This window comes from Amblyomma mixtum, chromosome 9 (assembly GCF_055824585.1).
Source record: "Amblyomma mixtum isolate Tamu chromosome 9, ASM5582458v1, whole genome shotgun sequence".
NCBI lineage: Eukaryota > Metazoa > Arthropoda > Arachnida > Ixodida > Ixodidae > Amblyomma > Amblyomma mixtum.
Genome location: NC_143020.1, coordinates 119972659 through 119993112, shown reverse-complemented (window position 1 = coordinate 119993112; position 20454 = coordinate 119972659). Strand labels below are relative to the sequence as shown.

The window sequence follows — 20454 nt, the reverse complement described above, 5'->3', positions numbered from 1 at the left end:
AGACACATTAGACCTTCTGGTCATGTCTTAGTTTGCATCTACCAAAAATCTGACAACAGCAGTACACACACAGATGTCACATCAGCAAACAAACCGGACAGCTGAAATCAATATCAGCCTGCTGGCAACCCCTAAATTAATTCAACAGCATACAGGCAACAAGGACCATCAGCACGGCACTTGGGTCCTTGAGGTCTTTGCCCGTTGAATCACACACAGGGAACCCGCAAACAACATGCTAGGCACCAGAAGAGGACACAGCGACGCGGCCAGCAGGCGCACCTGATCTGGACGCCCGAGTAGAGGTGGTTGAAGATGTCATTCTCCTCGAGGCGCCCGTGGCCGTTGTCGTAGAAGTAGACGCCCACCTGCTTGCCCGAGTGGATGCGGTTCCTCCGCAGCACGGGCGTGCTGCCCGTGGTGATCCACACGCCGGCCAGGGTGTTGGCGTACACCTCGTTCTCCTCAATGAGGCCCTGGCCCTTCTCATGCACGTAGATGCCGCCGTGCTGGCCGTGGTGGATCTTGTTGTAGCGCACAATGGGGTCGCTGCTCGTCCGGATCTGGATGCCCGCCAGCGCGTTGCCGTGGATGTTGTTGTGCTCGATGAGGCCACGGCCCTGCATGCGGGAGGAATGTTACTGCCCGCTCCATCTTGCTGCCGTGGTTCTCCAAACTTTCCGGTTAGAAAACCCTAGTTCAGATTCCAGGCCCCTACGTAGGCCCCCATATTCCAGCAATGATCTATAGTCATGCCAGTAACCATGGCCCCTTCTTTTCCCGTTATTTTAAAGGGCAACTGCAGCACTTTTTTGAGAATTTCGCGTTATTCAAGGATTCAAATCTATACAGGCTGTAGGTAAAGCATGCTAAGTGTTTTTGCACTAGCAGTTAAAATAGTGACGTAATCGACGATTGAATTTTGCGCTTCTCCTCAATGCACCGGAGGAATGCAGGGAAATTCAGCGTGATGTCACGGAAGGTATGGTTTCAAATTACCGCTGTCGTCAGCCGCACCCTGCCCTGATGCATTAGATGCTGCCAAACAACTTTCGGCATTGTTTGCCTTCGGTGGCGTTGGTTTTCCCTTCAAAGCAGGCGTTTTTGCGTTGGAAATGTACCGATACCTTCGATGACGTCATCATGCGCGCCCCACTCGGCATTGTGCGCTGTGCAGAAGCTTGAAGGACGTCCGGATTTCTATCGGCAATTACTTCACTATTTCAAGTGCTAGCCAAAAAGACTTCGCAAGCTTTACCTTCAAGTTTGACACATTTGACCCTCTTAAGTGCGTCAATTACTAAAACCCATGAAGTTTCCCTTTAATGGGGCAGAGACACCACATTTTCCTTTTCCCTCTGTTGAACAGTACCCAACACACTAGTAAACACAGACCACTACATAAAATCTGCAACTAAATTCCTTCCCTTATGCACCGCATTTACATGAATATAATGCGAGTCTTTTTCCTCACTTCATCGGTTTCAGAATGCACCTGATGTTAATCTGAAATTTTTTTTTTTTTTTGCTGCTCCTCAAGAGAGCTGCAGCAACCTTCACCACCTGACAAGCAAGCAGCTAGGAAAAGCCAACTTTTGGATGACCTCAGGGGCTGCGCAGTGCAAGCAAAGCTCCAAGGAGGCAAAACGAGAGGGTGGCTAGAAACTTGGGAAGAAGGCAGCATGGTCATAGAGAAAGAGAAGGCACTGAAGCGGCTAAACCGAGTAGGAAAAGTAAAGAAGGGAGAATGGACACAGGAAGTGGGCAGCTCAAAACACGTGGCAGCGGTGGCACAGTGGTGGCAGCGGTGGCACAGAGAAATGTCACGTTGGTTAACGCGCCAGAGGCTTTTGCTGCGGTCGATAATGATGTCATGTGCATTTGTGAAGTGTCGCCTCCCATATAATGCCAACATGCCCTATGGTTCCGCACTTTTGCATACCGCCTATTTTTTTATTTTTTCCCCAAGCCTTTGAAGCCTCAACTGCAGTTGGCTTGAACTGTGGTCACACTATAATTGTAATACAGTAAAACCACACTGATATGTTAAAAAAAAATGCAAGAAAAACCATATTGCACTGGAAAACGTATGACCCAAACTGCCCAATTTTGAAGAACATAGCTGTTGAATGAGGTACACGGACACTTATTGACACTTTTACTTCATAAGGGCAAGGTTTGATCAGCTCCTTTTCTAGAGAGCACAGAATTCAGTCCGCATATGTGCTGTCCTTGATGGGGAAACGTTGAAAAACATAGGGTCCATTAGTGGTAATGATAAAATTAGTGGTTCCTTCCGCGTTTAACAATGCTTTGCCCCCTTGCATGAATTCACTGCGGGGAAGACACCCCGCGGCTGACTGTTGGAGTGTTTTTGGTCCTATGTAGGCGCATCCGTGTAGTGCTCAGATGATTCGCCCCTTTGCACTAAGGCAGGAATCGCCCACTCTCTGTGTGTGTGTCACTCAGCCACGAAACAAGCGCGCGCTTGTTTTGTGGCAGAGTGGTGTAAGGCACGATAAAGCGACAGCGTGTCATCAGGAAAAAGAGCCCATTTAATCAAGCTCATGACAAATGCATCATGTAATAAGCCTCCAGGCAAACAATTTATTATTTTTCGCTCACCACAAGGTACCCACTACAATGTGCAGACTCGCGAAGAGTATCTGCCCCGCCATTCAACAGGTTCCCTTTTAGCTTGAATTCCATTTTGTTAGATTAAGTTTTTGATTTCCCTTGAAGTTTAAATCAAAAACCAAACTGCCAGGTCCCACTGTGCACATTAAATGGCGGCGAGTGCGAATGAGGCCCAAAAAATCAAGCAGTCGATTGCGATGCATCCCGAAATTTCAGGTGCTCTTATACATCTAAGAGCCATGTCGCGGTGGCACGAAGACCGAATAATTCAGCATGTCCGAAAAATCAGGGGTCCAAATCTTCGGTCATCACTGTATAATATACCTCTACGGGACATTTTTATTTCCACGATTTTGAGCGTATGAGCCGGGAACATATCAGCGAGATTTTGCTGTACATATTTCTTAAAACTTTCACAAGATCTCAAACTTTCCCCTCGCAATATACCGATGGTCGCGTTACATGCGAAATGGTAGTACTGGTATCAGCAACTGGACAGTGGCTGTGACATTAACATACCTCTGCAGTAATGTGGATCATGCAAAAATTTCAACATAATCGCTGCTTTGCTGAAAGCTAGAAACAGGGTGAGCAGACAGCTACTACTATATAGCACTTTTTTTTTGCATGCATTACACAGCCTAAGACCTATTTCCGATGCTTACACTTCCAGCAGCTTTTGTAAACACTTGCAACACTGTATCTACAGAATTCAGAATCCTAGACCCTAACTGCAAAAAAAAATCCTTGGAGCTATCCAAACAGACCTCTTTCATATGTTTAGCCATCCAATCGAGTTCTAAAGACACCCCACCCCCTTCATTGATCTAGTGTTTCATTTCTCAAGTGTATCTTTTCTGAACTCCTCGCTTTCAGTTTCGCATCTACCCGAACAACAAGCTTACCTCGCCAAATATGTAGACGCCGCCTTGGTGGCCATTGTAGATGTCATTCCGTCGAATAGTGGGGTTTGAATGGGAGGTGATCCAAACACCGGCGAAGTTGTTGGAGTGGATCTTGTTCTCCATAAACTGGCCTCGGCCGTTCTCGTGCACGTAGATGCCCCCCGTCTGGCCGTGGTGGATCTCGCAGCGCACCACCGTTGGGTTGGCGCCCGCCTTCACCTCGAAGCCCGCTATGCGGTTGTTGTGGATGTCGTTGGCCTCGAAGTATCCCAGGCCGTTGTCAAATGTGAACACGCCCACATCCCGGCCGTGATGGATGTGGTTGCGCCGCATGATCGGGTTGGCGTGGTTCTTGACCCACACACCGGCCAACGCATTGCGACTGATCTCATTCTCCTCGTAGATACCCTGTGTGGGAGAGCGATTACCAGGCACGTTAGAGAGGGGCCACTTTGCATGATGAAAAAGAAATGACGACGACATGTGCTCGACAATAAAAAAGCTAGCTCATGCTGTGGACATGCTGGGTTACGAAACAGCCTCGGTCCTTTCCCTTGTCATCCCCGTACCACTTCCGCTGTTGTGTGCTGGGGCTCACCTGAGCGTAGTCTGTGATGTAGAGGCCCACATTCTCGCAGTCAGAGATGTCACAGCTGCGAAGACAGGGCTCTGCACCAGCCCCACTGACACACACAGCTGCACCGACCACCGATGTGCTCCGGATGATGCAGTGGTCCACTGTTGGCGAACAGTTCTCGTTGATCTCCAGGCAGTAGTGCTTGTGGTGCGGTACGGACGACGTGATGTCTGGCGTAAACTGCACAACAGAACAAATATACCACTCGAAATCTTCAGAGAATGTAACGCAGTCTAACAAGTTCCACTGAATACAAGTTACTCTGACTCTTGCATTGTCCTCAAAAGACCAAAAGCCTGTAAGCCAAGCTGGAAATAAGCCTATGCTAAAGTGATCAGGTCTAGCAACCCGTACCAGTTTCTTGTCAATGCTGATATGTGCACCTGTCTCCTTGTTTTAAAATGTTCATCCAGTCCCACCAAAGGTATGGTTGGTTTGGTTTGGTTTATGGAGTTTAACGTCCCAAAGCAACTAAGGCTATGAGAGACGCCGTAGTGGAGGGCTCTGGAAATTTCGACCACCTGGGGTTCTTTAACGTGCACTGACATCGCGCAGTACACGGGCCTCTAGAATTTCTCCTCCAAAGAAATTCAACCGCCGTGGCCGGAATCGAACCCGCGTCTTTCGGGTCAGCAGCCGAGCACCATAACCACTGAGCCACCGCGGCGGCAAAGGTATGACTTGCATCAGCTAACCAAGGAAGCGAGCATGCAAAGGGCCAGTGATCTTAGGTGTTCCAGCGTGACCACCAACTTCTAGTGTAATGCACCAAACTGGTGAACTGTACGTTAAAAAAGAAACAAGACAGAAGCCCCATGTGAGCGAAGCCAACCCACCTTCAGGGTCAGGTACCCTAGGTAGGCTCCGCGGGCGCCCTCGACAAACGTGACCGTCGAGTCCGAGTCACGCTCGAGGATGACGTGCTCGGCAACATTGCCCGGCGCAGCACCAATCAGTGCCACACCAGTGTCGACGATGAGGAACTCCCCCTTGTAGGTGCCCGCGTGCACAAAGATCACCGGCCGATCAATGTCCTCACAGAAGTTGAATGCCGTCTCGATTGTGTCAAAGTAGCTCAACGACCGGCCACGGTACCGCTGAGGCTGGCCATCGTACTGCGCCTGCAACCACATGAGGGAGAGGCAACCACAGAGCCCGGTCAGAACAGACAAATCAGAATCAGAATATATTTATTGAACATCATGGCGATGTTGGGTGCACCGGCAAAAAGCCAGTGGCAAGGCTTGACGAGGCCGGCGCACCCTACAGAAGCTTGGCAGTGATACACTTGTTCACGTTAACAAAACAAACGAAAGAAACAATACGAGGGCACTTTCAGAGAGAAAAAAAAAACGTACAAACACACAAGACATATAACAGTTGTTGGCATTATTTAGCTATACATTTATAAAGATTTCTTATTTAATAAATGTGGGAGAGTGAAGGTCAGCATTTGATACCCGTAATTTGTGCGGGTCTTAGGTACAAACCAATTGAAAACTGCTCGAGTAGAGTATTTCGACTCTTTGTATTTCAGTCCAGACAGCTGTAACATAAAGCAATTGTTTTTAACAACACTTGTTTCATACCGTCTTAAGAGCAACGTTTCATACAACTCGGGAGGGGGGGTGATGCCGAGTGCCTGGAATATCGGGCCACTATGCTCTAGTCGCGGTGCATTCACAATGCTACGAACAGCTGGTGACAGAGAACAGGATGCAAGCTCAATCAGTACAGTCTGAAACAAAGTGAAGAAAATATCTGCGCATGACTTGCACCAAATGTTCAGGTAAAGAAATTTCGATACTCCCAAACAAAAAATGAAAGCATGACAGCATGTGGCCCCTGTTATTTGTGCCCAACAAGTGCACGACATCCAGAATGTGAGATGGTTCACGTACTACAAAAATTAAAAAAAAAAAAAGCCAGGACACCTAATTCCATTATGTGTTGGTAATGCCAGAGCCGCCGACACTGTTGATGTCTTTGCCTGAAGTGACTGGTGGGACTTGTGGGACCCAGGTCCCTTTTTCCGAGCTCTCCCCATACTCCACCTGCCACAACTGGCAGGTGCAGGCTTCACAAGGACAAACATGATCTGGTGACGTCACTCCCCTCCAGCCAATGGGCATTCACTGGCCTGGTGATGTCACGTGCCTCCAACCAATCAGATTTCTTCACTCTGGTGACGTCACTGATGACATCACTGCCCACCAGCCAATCAGGATTTTCCTAGACAACGGCGGACGGCACCAGGTTTTTGCTACAGTGAAGGTTCTATGTAATTGCATAACATCATCACCGTCTATGGGATGTTAACATTTGGCATCCACGTGTTTCCACATTGTAGCCGTGAAGTGATTAAAGGGAGACTGAAGCACTTTTTCTGAAAATCGGGCTGGCAGCGGCATCCTATAGTTTTTCATGCTGTATACTGGAATATTGCATCCAAATAAGGCAAAAACAAGCGCGAATTGCCTTTTTTAGCCGAAATATGCGGCCTGTGCCGCGGGGCACGCCGCGCGGCGCGCCGCCGCCCGTGATTGGTCAAGAGAGGTCGTGACGTCACTTTGAGGACTGGAGAAGCTGCCGATGCGGATCGGGCGCTGCGTTGAGGGCAGATCGCAGCTTTCCGTGTCGTTGTAAAAGCAAATACGGCGACTATATTTTTTTTACTGACCACCGAAGTAAAGGATACTACAGTTTGCTCATTCCCCGTATCGCCTGAAACCAAAAAAGACACAAGCAAAAAATTCTATGCCTAGCACAAGCATACGCCAGCGTCTTGCGTAAAAGGTGCCAGCACAACATCGGCTCGTATTCTCGGAAAGGAAGGGGTGCGAACAATACTCAAGTCAATTACCACCACCGGACGCCTCCTGGCTCGCCCGGAAGAGCGTCATCCTAAAGAAAAGGCCCAAAGCACTGTGTAAATCCTATTCTCAGTACCCGGCGTTGCAGGTTGGGGCAAGAAAGTATTTTAAGTGAACGATGAAGGAGCACAAAGTTGGTGTCAAAATTAGCGAAGCGCAGTGGCCAAGCACTGCGAGGCATGTGACCACAAGATAGTGACGCAATCATGGTGCGCTGGAAACCAAGCCAAATACGCGCACAAATACGCTTCACTCCTGGCGCGTTCAGCAGATGCCAGAAAATATTAATCGCTGCCTCGGAAACGTTTGCCCTTCCTAGATTTGCAGTTTAAGTTCAGTGGAGTAGTTGCCAACTATATGTGTGTTTAAAAGCCAAGCTAGCTGCAACTCGCCCGCTGCCACAACTTGATGAAGAAACCGAGTAAGGTTGCGGTGTTTTTTTTGCAAAAACTCGGATGGCATTCATTTCTCTCATAAATTTGCATCCGAAATCAACGTCGAACGCTTTCATATTAATTGCTTAGCTAGGATTAAACGAGATGCCGCATACTAAGAGCTTCGATGCTTGCTTGCTTTGCTTTATTGTGCTTTGCTCTGCTTGCTTGCTTGCTTGCTTGCTTGGACACGTCGAACCGAGTATAAAATCACTAACCGAGCCTTGCTGAGCACGTCTCAGGTGGTCTGGCCGCACCTAAGCTGAGGAGAGCGACACATGCTTAAGCCTCTATCAGGTTTCTTCAGGGGCTAAGTGAGCATGAAGTCGAGAGTTCGACGAAAACTCGTCTGGTCGGGGACAAACATGTTGACGATGAAGAAAGAACGCCGACCAAAGAAAAACAAAAACAAAAAACAGACGTTTCGGCTCCCGTACGGGAGCCTTGTTCACATTGAAATGAAGCCTGATGGGTTGGCCGTACGCCCGGCGAAGATTGATGAAGTCGAGAGTTCGACGAAAACTCGTCTGGTCGGGGACAAACATGTTGACGATGAAGAAAGAAGAAAGGCTTCATTTCAATGTGAACAAGGCTCCCGTACGGGAGCCGAAACGTAAGTGAGCATGTTTCTACTTTTAAAAGAGGCGCTTCTTCGGAATGGTTACACGCCTCTTATGCGCGAGGAAATCGATGGAACTGTGTCATGGTTCAGCCGCGCCTTTTCGACAGAAATCTCCAGAGATCACACTAGGACAAGCTCTGCCTGTAGCCGCTCTTACGAAAGTGTTTCGAGCAGAGTAAGCTTGCTTTAGTCGGCTTGAATTCTTCGTCACAGCAGCGAGCGGTTGTGCTGCGAGCTTGTGGTATTGCGGAAAACAGTGCAAGATGACACAGTCGCGGCCGTAGTTGTTCGTGGACACGAACGCAGAGTAGTACCTGTTGAATCTGATTCTCAAGATCGGCTGACACGTTTTGTACATCGCAACGCACGCAGTACGAGGAACAACGCATGCAGCACGAGAAACAACGCGCGCTGAAAGCGCGCTCGGGTGCGCCGAAGCATCCCCGGCTCCTCAACATGACGTCACGCTGGCCGACATGGACGAGGTTTCCCTCTCCGCTGTTCCCCTCTCCTGCGCTCGCGCGGGGCGCGGGAAATTTGAACATCGCATTTTTAATTGGTGATTGCGCCACTGTTTTAGCCAAAATCGAAAAAATAATTTCACAGACGTGATCAGCAATAACACTACTTCAAAACCCTAGAAGGTTAGCTGATTCGAAAACGGCCTCAGTATCCCTTTAAGGGGGGACCCTGGTCTTTGAAAAAAAATTTTTATTAATGAACTCACAGTTATGAAATTTCCAGGCCACATGTAGTTTTGTGCGCTGATTCTGGATATGTCATTTAAGTTCGTGTAAAACAATTCCTTGAGCACTTCTGCAATTTTTATGCAAGTATTTTGGGAAAAGTTTTGCAGAAAATTTGCTACAGGAAACTCGCTGAAATGAATGCCATTGGGTTCTCTTGACACCAAGGAATGCAATAAGGGTAAAGTTATCATCCTGGCTATCATCGAACATGAGTTATAGAGTTTTGAAGTTGTCGCTTCAGAAATGAGAAGAAAAGTGTGTATTCCTGTTTGTGAAGTGGCAGCTTCAGTACCCTATAACTCAAGTTCTATGATAGCCAGGTTGATAATTTTACCCTTATTGCATTCCTTGGTGTCAAGAGAGCCCAATGGCATGCATTTCAGCGAGTTTCCTGCAGCAAATTTTCTTATATGCTCTCTCCAAAAGACTTGCATAAAAATTGCACAAGTGCTCAAGGAATTGTTTTACACAAAATTAAATGACATATCTAAAATCAGCACACAAAAATACATGTGGCCTGAAAATTTCATTACTATATCTAGATTAATAAAATTTTCTTTTCAAGACCAGGGTCCCCCCTTAAGTGCACTGAGAAGGCGCCAATGCTCTTGCCATGCATCAAGGGTCTTAAATCTTTTTAGCCACAGGGAACCCAACGCTTCTGCAAAGGCACCAAGAAACCCCGTGCGTCTTGGCTTCTGTGTATTCCTGCCCAACTTGCATGCAACAGAGAGTCCGCAGAGCATGGACCCTAAATGTTTTAATTCAATTTACAATGACTGGGAGCATAATGAAACAGTGTGACAGGAGCAATTAAAGGAAGATCAGTCCTGCCAAAAAGTGGTAAAAGAAAAGGTGTGGGTTGAGGCGTTCATGAATAAGGGGGGACATGGGTCTTAGAGCATTTTTTTTTATTTACAGACCAAATGCAATGAAACTGCACAGACGTATTCAGTTTTTTCTGCTGATTTCAAATATGCAATTTGTTTAGTTCTAGACCAATTAGTTCTTGAGATATTAATATATATCATGCCATTGTCTGCTGAAACAATAGAAAAGAAATGGGCCACCAGAAATTTAATTTTAATGTGTAGGTAGATACTACAATGTGTGAGGAATGCAACGCTGGAAGCAGTTTTGTTTTTTGTCCGTGTGGACAAATGGGCTTAATAGTTAGTTTTCAAGTGAGTTGACCAGACATACAGTGCCAGAAAACATGACACACATGAAACTAACTATTAAGCCCATTTGTCCACACGGACAAAAAACTGAAAACTGCTTTCAGCGTTGCATTCCTCACACATTGTAGTATCTACCCACACATTAAAATTAAATTTCTGGTGGCCCATTTCTTTTCTATTGTTTCAGCAGACAATGGCACGATATATATAATATCTAAGGAACTAATTGGCCTAGAAATAAACAAATTGCATATTTGAAATCAGCAGAAAAAACTGAATAAGTCTGTGCAGTTTCATTGCATTTGGTCTGTAAATAAAAAAAAATGCTCCAAGACCCATGTCCCCCCTAAGAATAAGGTGCTCAGGGAACGTAAAATGTACCCGAGGCTCGGTGTTGCAAGCAAAGAAAGAGGTGCACCTGGAAGTGTGGGCGCACGTGGATCCCCCGGTAGAGCTGCCGGAAGCTCTCCTTCCAAGGGTTGGGGCAGTCGGCCTCCTCGGGGGCGACAAAGTCGAACTTGCAAGGGGCCGGGTGGAACAGGGGCAGGTCGTACTCAAAGACACTCTGGTAGAGGCTCTTCCACAGCTCCGTGTCGTTGGAGATGGCGTGGAAGCGCCGGCACACCTGGGCCACCCGGCACAGGTCCTGCTCCAGCAGGTACGAGAAGATGGTGAGCAGCACCTCGTCCGGAACCTCCAGCAGCAGGTAGTGGGCCGCACTGCTCCCATCTGGGCACGCACAAGGCAGACCGGTCATCCCTCTCGATGAGCAGTGCCTCGCTTATTTCTGCACCTTAAGTGCCCACTGCCAAGTGCCTGGAAACTTTGAAACGACTGAGCGAAATAAAAGGGGACTGTAGAAGACCCATGAAAACCATACACAGACACACAATACAGGCTTTTCAACTCCTTTATTCGAAAACGACAGAGGGCACACTATTTATACACTCAGCAACAGCCCGGGAGGCTTTTCGTGGTTATCAAACAAGAGAATGACAACACTAGACATACTGTTTGCAGCCAAAGTTGTGTTGCGAGTCTGTTTGATAACAGCGATAAACCCCCTAGGCAGCTGTTGAGCGCTTAAATTGCATGCACTCTATTCTTTTTGAATAAAAAAAGATGGAAGTTAGCGCTGTATGAGTGCGCTTTTTTTAGTTTCCAGCCTAGAGTACATGTTTTTTTTTTATTGTGTAATTCTTTGAAGACGGCAAACAAGACTGACAATAAAAAATTTCACAATGCAAATGAGGAAGCATGGAAACAGACTGGCAGGCTGTTTTTGTTCGGAATGATAGCTCTTAAAAGCCTTTCGACTGGCGAACAAATGCACCACATTCACCAGCAGATGCAAGATCTTTTGGCGTTGTGTTCCGATGATCAACGACTAAAAGCGGTCGCAAATGATGAAGCAGGCTAGTACATGCGATCAGTGATTGCACTTTGGAGAGATGACCCATGCACAGAAAGTTGCTGCAAGTGGGCTTAGCGTGGGGACGCAGCGAATGATGAGCGATCCCAACAGGTCTTGTGGGCAATGGCAAGAACCAAGCCATGCCACACGGTCAAAATTTAACTGACAGAACCGATGGTGAGGCGGCCAAACTCACCTTCCGAGGAGGAGGAGGAAGAGGCGCCCTGGGAGGAAGACGGGGTGCGCCGCTGGCGCTTGCGGGGCAGGGGGCACGGGGGCGTCCCGTCATGGGGCAGCTTCCGCCGTAGGTCGTACGGGGGCTGGTGGCCGCCGCCACCGCCCCCCGCGCTGCCCCCCTCACCGCCGCCGCCACCCTGGGGGCCCCCCACCGTGCACACACCTCCACCCAGCACGCTCACCAGAGTCTGCTCCACGCTGGCCGCTGCAACGACAACCAGAAAAATGGTACAAATGGGAATGCTTGCCTGAAAAAACCTACACTCTAAACACAAATACACCTATATGGGAGTAAAAAGGGAGTAAAACTGTCCTCTAGTGCACACCCTTTAAAAGGGTGTGCACTAGAGGACAGCTTCACTCCCTTTTTACTCCTTTCTGTTTTACTCCTCTAAACACAAATACACCTATATGGGAATAAAAAGGGAGTAAAGCTGTCCTCCAGTGCACACCCTTTAAAAAGGTGTGCACTAGAGGACAGCTTCACTCCCTTTTTACTCCTTTCTGTTTTACTCCTCTAAACACAAATACACCTATATGGGAATAAAAAGGGAGTAAAGCTGTCCTCCAGTGCACACCCTTTAAAAAGGTGTGCACTAGAGGACAGCTTCACTCCCTTTTTACTCCTTTCTGTTTTACTCCTCTAAACACAAATACACCTATATGGGAATAAAAAGGGAGTAAAGCTGTCCTCCAGTGCACACCCTTTAAAAAGGTGTGCACTAGAGGACAGCTTCACTCCCTTTTTACTCCTTTCTGTTTTACTCCTCTAAACACAAATACACCTATATGGGAATAAAAAGGGAGTAAAGCTGTCCTCCAGTGCACACCCTTTAAAAAGGTGTGCACTAGAGGACAGCTTCACTCCCTTTTTACTCCTTTCTGTTTTACTCCTCTAAACACAAATACACCTATATGGGAATAAAAGGGGAGTAAAGCTGTCCTCCAGTGCACACCCTTTAAAAAGGTGTGCACTAGAGGACAGCTTCACTCCCTTTTTACTCCTTTCTGTTTTACTCCTCTAAACACAAATACACCTATATGGGAATAAAAAGGGAGTAAAGCTGTCCTCCAGTGCACACCCTTTAAAAAGGTGTGCACTAGAGGACAGCTTCACTCCCTTTTTACTCCTTTCTGTTTTACTCCTCTAAACACAAATACACCTATATGGGAATAAAAAGGGAGTAAAGCTGTCCTCCAGTGCACACCCTTTAAAAAGGTGTGCACTAGAGGACAGCTTCACTCCCTTTTTACTCCTTTCTGTTTAGAGTGTACACTGCTATCAGAAGAGCAGCCAGGCATAGCTGTCCACAGCTTCCCAGTGATGACGGTCGATTTTAAAGCCGCAAAAGCAGCTCATGCTAAGGGAGTGCCAGCCACAAGGTTGGACGGTCTTCACGGGTCTGTGCTGATGAGGAATGCAAGTAGTTTTAAAATTAAATAGAACAAAAGGTGCACAGAGCCTGTTACAAAACAGTGGCAATGGTTCACGGAATAAATGAATGAGAAATGAAGAGTGTCCAACTTCCTTTTACAGTGGCACTCACTTTCCCAGTGCAAAATTTTCAGGTCTCGATGGCCTTGCCAACTGTCCATTTATGTTAAATACCCCATTCATTTAACCTTTATAAGTTTTAAAATTTTGTCACGTACCAGTCATTTGGACTCTACTCAAGGGTTTAATTTAAAGAGTGGTGGTGGGGACCTGCAGCTATTTGTACAGACTTGCATGCTGGCACATCTTTCACTCACAAGTGGACAGTTTGCGTATGCAAATTTGTTGCTACATCTCATGCCCTCTTCCACTAACCTCCCTCTTCTCGCATTTCAACAGGAAGGAAATATAACAGCAGGTTCATGGGCTTCCACTGAAGCAGCCTCACACATGTATTAAATTATCCACAGCTGTTCCCCTCACCACCCTCTGCCCAGCCCAAGCTCCACTCCGAGCTGTGGGGCAAAAAAAATTGAAAGAACATTAATCCAAGCCCACGGAGAAGCTCTAAACAAAAGAAGAATCTGAAGCACATGCAAGCACGGCAAACACATGGTCTAATAACAAGGCAAGAGCATGGGGCTAGTTGGTGCTTCATAGCGGAGATGTCACGCTAACTGATACAAAAAACAACGGGAACAAACGAAGCGCGTACTTTCAACTGATTTTACTTCACAGAATGTGGTTTTTTTATACAGAACCAGAAAAAGCATCAAAGCATTCAAAATCAGGACTGCCAGGACAGAAAATTGCAGGAGCGCATCATCAGTAGCCTCGAAGATAGCAAAATGGAATGCTTGAGGTCTTCTGGGAAAGCAGCGCGTCGCAGTTTTCACAGGAATGCACAAAAAGATTAGAGATTATTTTTAATAATGAAAAACTTCATTGCCCCATTTATCACTGAAATGGGGTGCTGAAACCATGGCCAGAATTATAGGTCACTCACGTTAGAGGTGAACGGGAGGATTCCACATGAATTGTGTATTTCTTGAACTTGCACAGTACAATGTGTAGTGCGCTCAAGCAGTGTGCTCCACGTAACAAAAACTAAAATTAAAAAGCAGCTCATGGTTTCCGAGCAAAGTGCTCATGATCGATCACCTTGCTTGCAAGTTTATGGGACTCTTGCGCAAATCTTCGAATCGCAGAATCTCCAAATCATAGAAGCAGAGACAAATTGCAAAATGAGACGATACGGATTCTTACCATCGCTGTGCGAATGGTTCGCAAGTTACCTTTACGAACGTGTAAATACTGTCACATAAGGCGGATGCCTCTCAACTGCGTATCTTGCTAAAACTGGTGTACAGCAGGGATCTAATTTATCACCTCTACTTTTAAACTTGTTTATTAAAAATATTGTGGACTGCATCAGATATAGTTCAAAAGTATCTTCTGGCAAGCTAGTTGGTCTGAATCGTTCATATTTAAAACTGCGCAAACAAAACAAGGACCGAGCAAGAACACAGTAACACACACAAGCGCAGACGCGCTTCCTCCACGTGCAAGTCCCGCGTCTGCGCTTGTGTGTGTTACTGTGTTCTTGCTCGGTCCTTGTTTTGTTTGCGCAGTTTTAAATATGAATGCATCAGAAACTCTAACATACTACAGTTTGCTGATGACCTCAAGATTTTTCACTCTGGGGAGCCCACAACAGACTGGTAACGAATCACAAAAAGGTGTGGATTCAATATGCAAATAGTACACTAGACTCCTAGCTGATATTCAACAGCCAGGCTAATAACCTCACATGCTGGAGTTTCCATGTGTTGGACATCGTTACACGTGCTACAAGAAATTTCACGCCGAAGGACTGCCTCCTGCTCTAAGACAAATCCCTTGTCTTGTGAAGATTGGTTTTTATTTATTCATCGTCCTACATTGTGCTCAGAGGACATTACAGTAGAGGGGGGATATGTTACAAAAGTGACATGTAAAACAAGGCACAATCGTCAAAGCAATCATCATGAACGGCAAGTCCTCAAGGTAACAGTGGAACAGACAAGTAAGAGGATAGTAAACATGTAAGCAGCCCCGACAAAGAAAACTCGCCAGAAGTATACTGAGCTATAAAAAAATCTAGTCTGTAGTCGGGAACGTAGTCTGTCTGGAACATCGTCTGAAAAGCAGTCTGTAGTCTGGAATTCTGACAATTAAACAGCGTGTCCCGACTGAAAGTGTACAAGAGCGCTTTATTCGAATTCTCTATTATCGGCACTTAAGTAGATGATACTACTTCGACTACATCTGCCTGCTGTCGTCCCTAAAGCTTGTTCCACTCTCTACACGACGCGAGATACATGACGCAGTTTTTTTGCATGGTGTATCTGACTGTCCCATGCAGTATTTGAATGTGCCTACACCAAATGGCCAAAGCCGTCGGCCATTCTATACTGCTGGTGCAAAGTGTTTACGAACAATGACGCGCATTCAGCACATGTTTAACAAGTTTCCATCGCTTACTGCTGTCGACATTTTTATGAAAAATAAGTTTTACGCTATGCAAGCTAGCCTCTCTCTTAACTTCTTTTATCCCATTTTTGTCTTCTTCTCCTCCTTGGATGGCAACACAAGCTCACCTACGCATGTCCCCAAATTTTGACGTGTATGCAGAGTGCATAAGCTGACTTATCCTCCCTTCATGAACGTTTTATGCATCACAATGCACCACTGTTCTGACACAACTGCTGTTTGTGGGCACTTGAAAGTATTCAATAAATAAAAATAAAATAAACAAAGGTGTCAGCTTTATGCGAGCACTCTACAGAAGGGTGACGCAGTCTGTACATGGTAAGCTCATTAACAACTCCTTCTGATGCTGCTGACCCACCCACATTACACAAGGCATCACGCGAGCCCATGGTGCTAAGTAGGATGCTGTTTCCCAGAGGACGCTTCATGGTGCAAGGTGACCAGCACAACACTTTTTTTTTTCATGATTTGTTTTGAAGAAGCACCATAGACTCAAACCTTTCTTTTCTGTAGCTGCAAACAAAAGGCTACACCAAGAGTAAACATAGCAAACAATGCATCATGTTTACAACAAAAGGCCACTCCAGTCACGTTTCATGCTTATGCAATAAGGGAGTAATTACTCATTCATGCTTATGCCATGTTTCACACACTCTTGCCTTATTTATATCTGTAGTTTAAGAAGAGGTTCCAAGCCTCTAACCATACATTAACAACACTGTAGTAACTGTTAAGGGACAGCTGGTAAAATCAGGTGCAAATCTGTGGCTCAGGCATGCACATTTGAATGTTCGCAAAAAAAAAAAAAAAAAACACCTCCCATTAAGCTACAAGTGCAATGTGCTCACATGCAAGTAGCCCTCGTGCATTTTCTTCTCCGTGCATCACAGCGCACAAATCAAGTGTTTCCTACATTATTACCGTTTTGTACACCTCGCTCCCCATCATTAAAATATGGTTTGGTTTGGTTTATGGGGTTTAACGTCCCAAAGCGACTAAGGCTATGAGAGACGCCGTAGTGGAGGGCTCCGGAAATTTCGACCCCCTGGGGTTCTTTAACGTGCACTGACATCGCACAGTACATGGGTCTCGAATTTCTCCTCCAAAGAAATTCAGCCGCCGCGGCCGGGATCGAACCCGCGTCTTCCGGGCCAGCAGCCGAGCACCATAGCCACTGAGCCACCGCGGCGGCCATTAAAATATGTGTTTTTTCAATGAAAGCCACAACGGGTTACGAGTTCAAGTACAGCACTTCTCAAAAATTCAAAGGCCACTTGACATGCAGCTCTGGCACATGCAACAATCAGAAAGAGCAGCCTTTATAAGCCCTCTTCACAGATCCTAGATAATTTTTTTATTATTATTTTACCACAGCACGTAATTTAGTGGGAATGAAGTGCCTACTTTCTTTCAGCACAGCAAGGAATGCTAAGGTCCACTGCATCTAATTTTCATCCTTAATTAAAAAAAAAAAGTCAATTTACGGTTCTCTCTGGGTATGCTGATGTTCGCGTGGCACCAAAATATGCATTTACTGTTGACAAAATTGCATAAAAAATTTTTTCCCCGCTCATTTCAAAAACCACGACGCCTACACTGAAGAGGAATCTGAACTCGACCTACACATTCCGAGCTTTCTTAGAAACTTCGATTTATTGCCCTGTGTGGCCGATTTCCGTAATTAAATCGAATTAACGTTTGGCTCCCGCCTTTTTTTTTAAATTCTCCCGCGTACGGTGGGCGGAGTTGACCAACGCGTGGAGCGCCTTTCACCCAGTCCCGTGGCGGCTTGCCGCTCTGCCATCAGCGGAGTAATACGTAGTAGTCCGTAGTAGCAAATAGTCCGCGCGTATTTTTATTTCTGCGGGCTTAGTTTGTGGCTATATTATCTGCTAATTAAACTATTTATTCATGGGAACCTCAAAAACAAAATAAAGTGAAAGCAAAGCCTCCACGGAGCTGGCTGAAAGGCACTTCACGCGTTGGTCGACTCCGCCCACCGTACGCGGAGAATTAAAAAAATAAAGGCGGGAGCCGGACGTTAATTCGATCTAATTAGGGAAATCGGCCACAGGGGGCAATAAATCGCAGTTTCTAAGAATGCTAGGAACGTGTAGATCGAGTTTCCGCGGCAAAAAGACAAGTTCAGAATCCCATTCAGTGCACCTTTAAGTGAATGGAGGGACGGGTAGCCTAGCCTCTGGGATCCCCAACCAAAAAAAAAAATAGTGCTGGGGCACCCGAACTGACTTGTGAAATCGGCCAGTGGTACGAGACCTGTAGTTCATCTTTCGGTCCTTCCCAGCGTATGAAGGCTCCTATCAATACAGGTCAACTTCAGTAATTCCCAACTGTCCCTTTAACCGACTGATTAAGATTTCGCAGCCAATGAAATACCATGCTGCTCCACGTGACGTAAGCTTGCAGTTGCGTAGCTATGAGAGCGCATCATATTATGTAATCACCAACATTCCAGTCCCAGTCACTGCGTGTGCTTCCAGAGTGCAGTAACAACCTACGCAACTACTGCTGAAAACTTACACGCTTGCACAAACAATAATGCTTACTTCCAAAACGTTGAGCTCAAACAAATTATGTTGAAAAAAAAAAAGAAACAGCGACAGCACTGGTGGAACAACGAAGACCGGCACACAAAAGATTGTGATGTCCTCACTTAGCAGTTAACAGTGGCCCAGCAGTGCGCTTGACCCCACAGCTCTTCAGCGATTTCTCCTCAGAAATATAGTCAGACATCTATAACAGTCTTTGCAACTTCCATCATCTATGAACATGAAAACCACTTTGCAGACGAGCCACGCAGGCTGCAAGTTCCCCACTCTGTCCGAAATCAGCTGCTCGAGGAACATCAACAGGCAAAGCGTGTGTTTACAATGGGCTTCCCGGGGCAACACTGAGAAGAAAACAAGATAAAAGAGCTCACCGCACTCTTGAGGGTGGCCAGTGGGCTCATCTGCAACACGAGAAGGTATTTTAAGCATCTGATCTCGGCAAAATTTCTGATCTTTCAACAGAAGTGATATAAAACACTTTCTTGGCCCCCTGCGTCCAAAAAAGCATCCTGAGGATGGAACCCATTTTAGAGGACGGCTCTGCATAGTTACAACTTCTACATGTTTTAAGTGCTAGTTTTCCAGTAACCTCAACATATATTTCACCAGCTAATACATCTAAAAACACCACGCGATGCTTGCAAAGAGATGATTCACGGGTTACTAGATCACATTGTGCTTGGTGTCCAAGCAAGAGTTATCACGCCGCCGCGGTGGCTGTGGTTATGGTGCTCGGCTGCTGACCCGAAAGACGCGGGTTTGACCCCGGCCGCGGCTGTCGAACTTCGATGGAGGCGAAATTCTAGAGGCCCGTGTACTGTGCGATGTCAACACGTTAAAGAAGCCCAGGTGGCCGAAATTTCCGGAGCCCTTCACAACAGCGTGAGTAGCTTTCGGACGATAAAACCCATAAACCAACCAAGCGTTATCACCGTCTCTCTCGCCTGCCTGGAAGGAAACATTCGCACGCTAGCAATGCCAGATTAGATGACGTAGTCTCCAGCTCCGCTATTTATTCGCGGGCCGCTCGACGTTGCGATCGCATCGCGTCACGGATCTTCACCGGGGCAGCCGATGCGAGCCCGATATGACGCAGTTCCTTCGCTGGGGTTCGGCAAAAGCTGCGTGCAACCATGCACACGCGCTTGTGTACGCACTCTCGAGCCACATAACATGACAGACGCCCAGATTGTCAACGCCAAAACAGCTGTTCCCACGCTATCGCCGCCGCGACGCCAATCGGTCACACTGCGTAAGCCACACGATTTCGACCGACCAGACCCGCACTATGCGGATACCAGACGCTTTCAGGAAGACATGTGGCGCGCTTAATGACGCAGCCCACGCCAGCCGCGTTCCTCCAGCAGATTAGGCCGCGTCGCGTTTCACAAGGCGCACCAGGCGCAACCGCGATCGCGTTAAGCCCGGAAAGGAAGGCGTGCGGAGGGCTTGTAACGGGACGGGACCCGTCTGGCCGAGCACGTCGAGGCCTGGAGGTCCGCTTCGATCGCAGCCGGCGACCACGAGCAAGAATCAATGCCGCCACCGCCGCCACTGTTGGGCCATACCGCGAGCATCGTGCCGAAACGAGCAGTGTCGGCGATGCGATCAGGGACCCCGACGCGATCGGGGACACCCTGGCGGAACAGCGACGGACGGGCTTCAGCGGGGCCCTCGGACCCTCAGTCTGGGTCCCCCGAACGCGCCGAGGCTGTGCCGAGCCGGCCGATAGTCGCTGGATCGCAGCACAGCAGGGACTGACACGAATATGGGGAAAATATTCCTACGGACTAGGCCTAATCATGGCCCAAAGGGGGTCCCACAAAAGCAGTGGTCGCGTACCTTCGTCGAATGCCCTGGACGTGATCGCCGCTCGCTTCAGAGGCTTCTTCCGCGTCCTGCGCACTGTTTGTCTCGGCGGTCTGGCCGCCGCACTGGACATCTTCGGGAACGCGAGGCACCACGAAGATTTCCCCGCACCACTCAACAAAGGCAGAACTTGACAACCACCCCCATCAACCTTGCTGTGAGGCCATTTTCTTGTTCCATGTCGGGAAACATTAGCCTGGCCAATCGTGGCGCCGGTGGCGGTCACGTGACGCATCTTTTGGTTGACTACCGCAAAACCATGCACAATAGGAGCCATTCACAACAAAACAAAACCGGAAAGCAACCAGAGCGGGTTGAGGGACGTTAACAAAGCTTGTAGTTATGCTCAGAATTTAGTG

At 47.3% G+C, this 20454-nt stretch overlaps 1 protein-coding gene across 2 annotated transcripts in view; it reads right to left on the bottom strand.

The window, feature by feature from the left end:
* Positions 1-20291, bottom strand: part of FBXO11 (F-box protein 11) — a 33963-nt gene extending 13672 nt beyond the window's left edge. The window contains exons 1-8 of one of the 2 annotated variants that reach the window (XM_089561719.1): positions 20069-20289; positions 18598-18627; positions 11649-11894; positions 10457-10767; positions 5016-5300; positions 4141-4359; positions 3543-3950; positions 283-620 (exon numbers count right to left, since the gene is read on the bottom strand). In XM_089561719.1, coding sequence (XP_089417845.1) covers positions 283-620; positions 3543-3950; positions 4141-4359; positions 5016-5300; positions 10457-10767; positions 11649-11894; positions 18598-18627; positions 20069-20168 — 1937 coding nt within the window. In that variant the 5' untranslated portion in view covers positions 20169-20289. Of the gene's footprint in view, positions 1-282; positions 621-3542; positions 3951-4140; positions 4360-5015; positions 5301-10456; positions 10768-11648; positions 11895-18597; positions 18628-20068 lie in introns of both variants that reach the window. The other variant, XM_089561720.1, reaches the window with a different exon arrangement.
* Between the last annotated feature and the right edge of the window lie 163 nt (positions 20292-20454).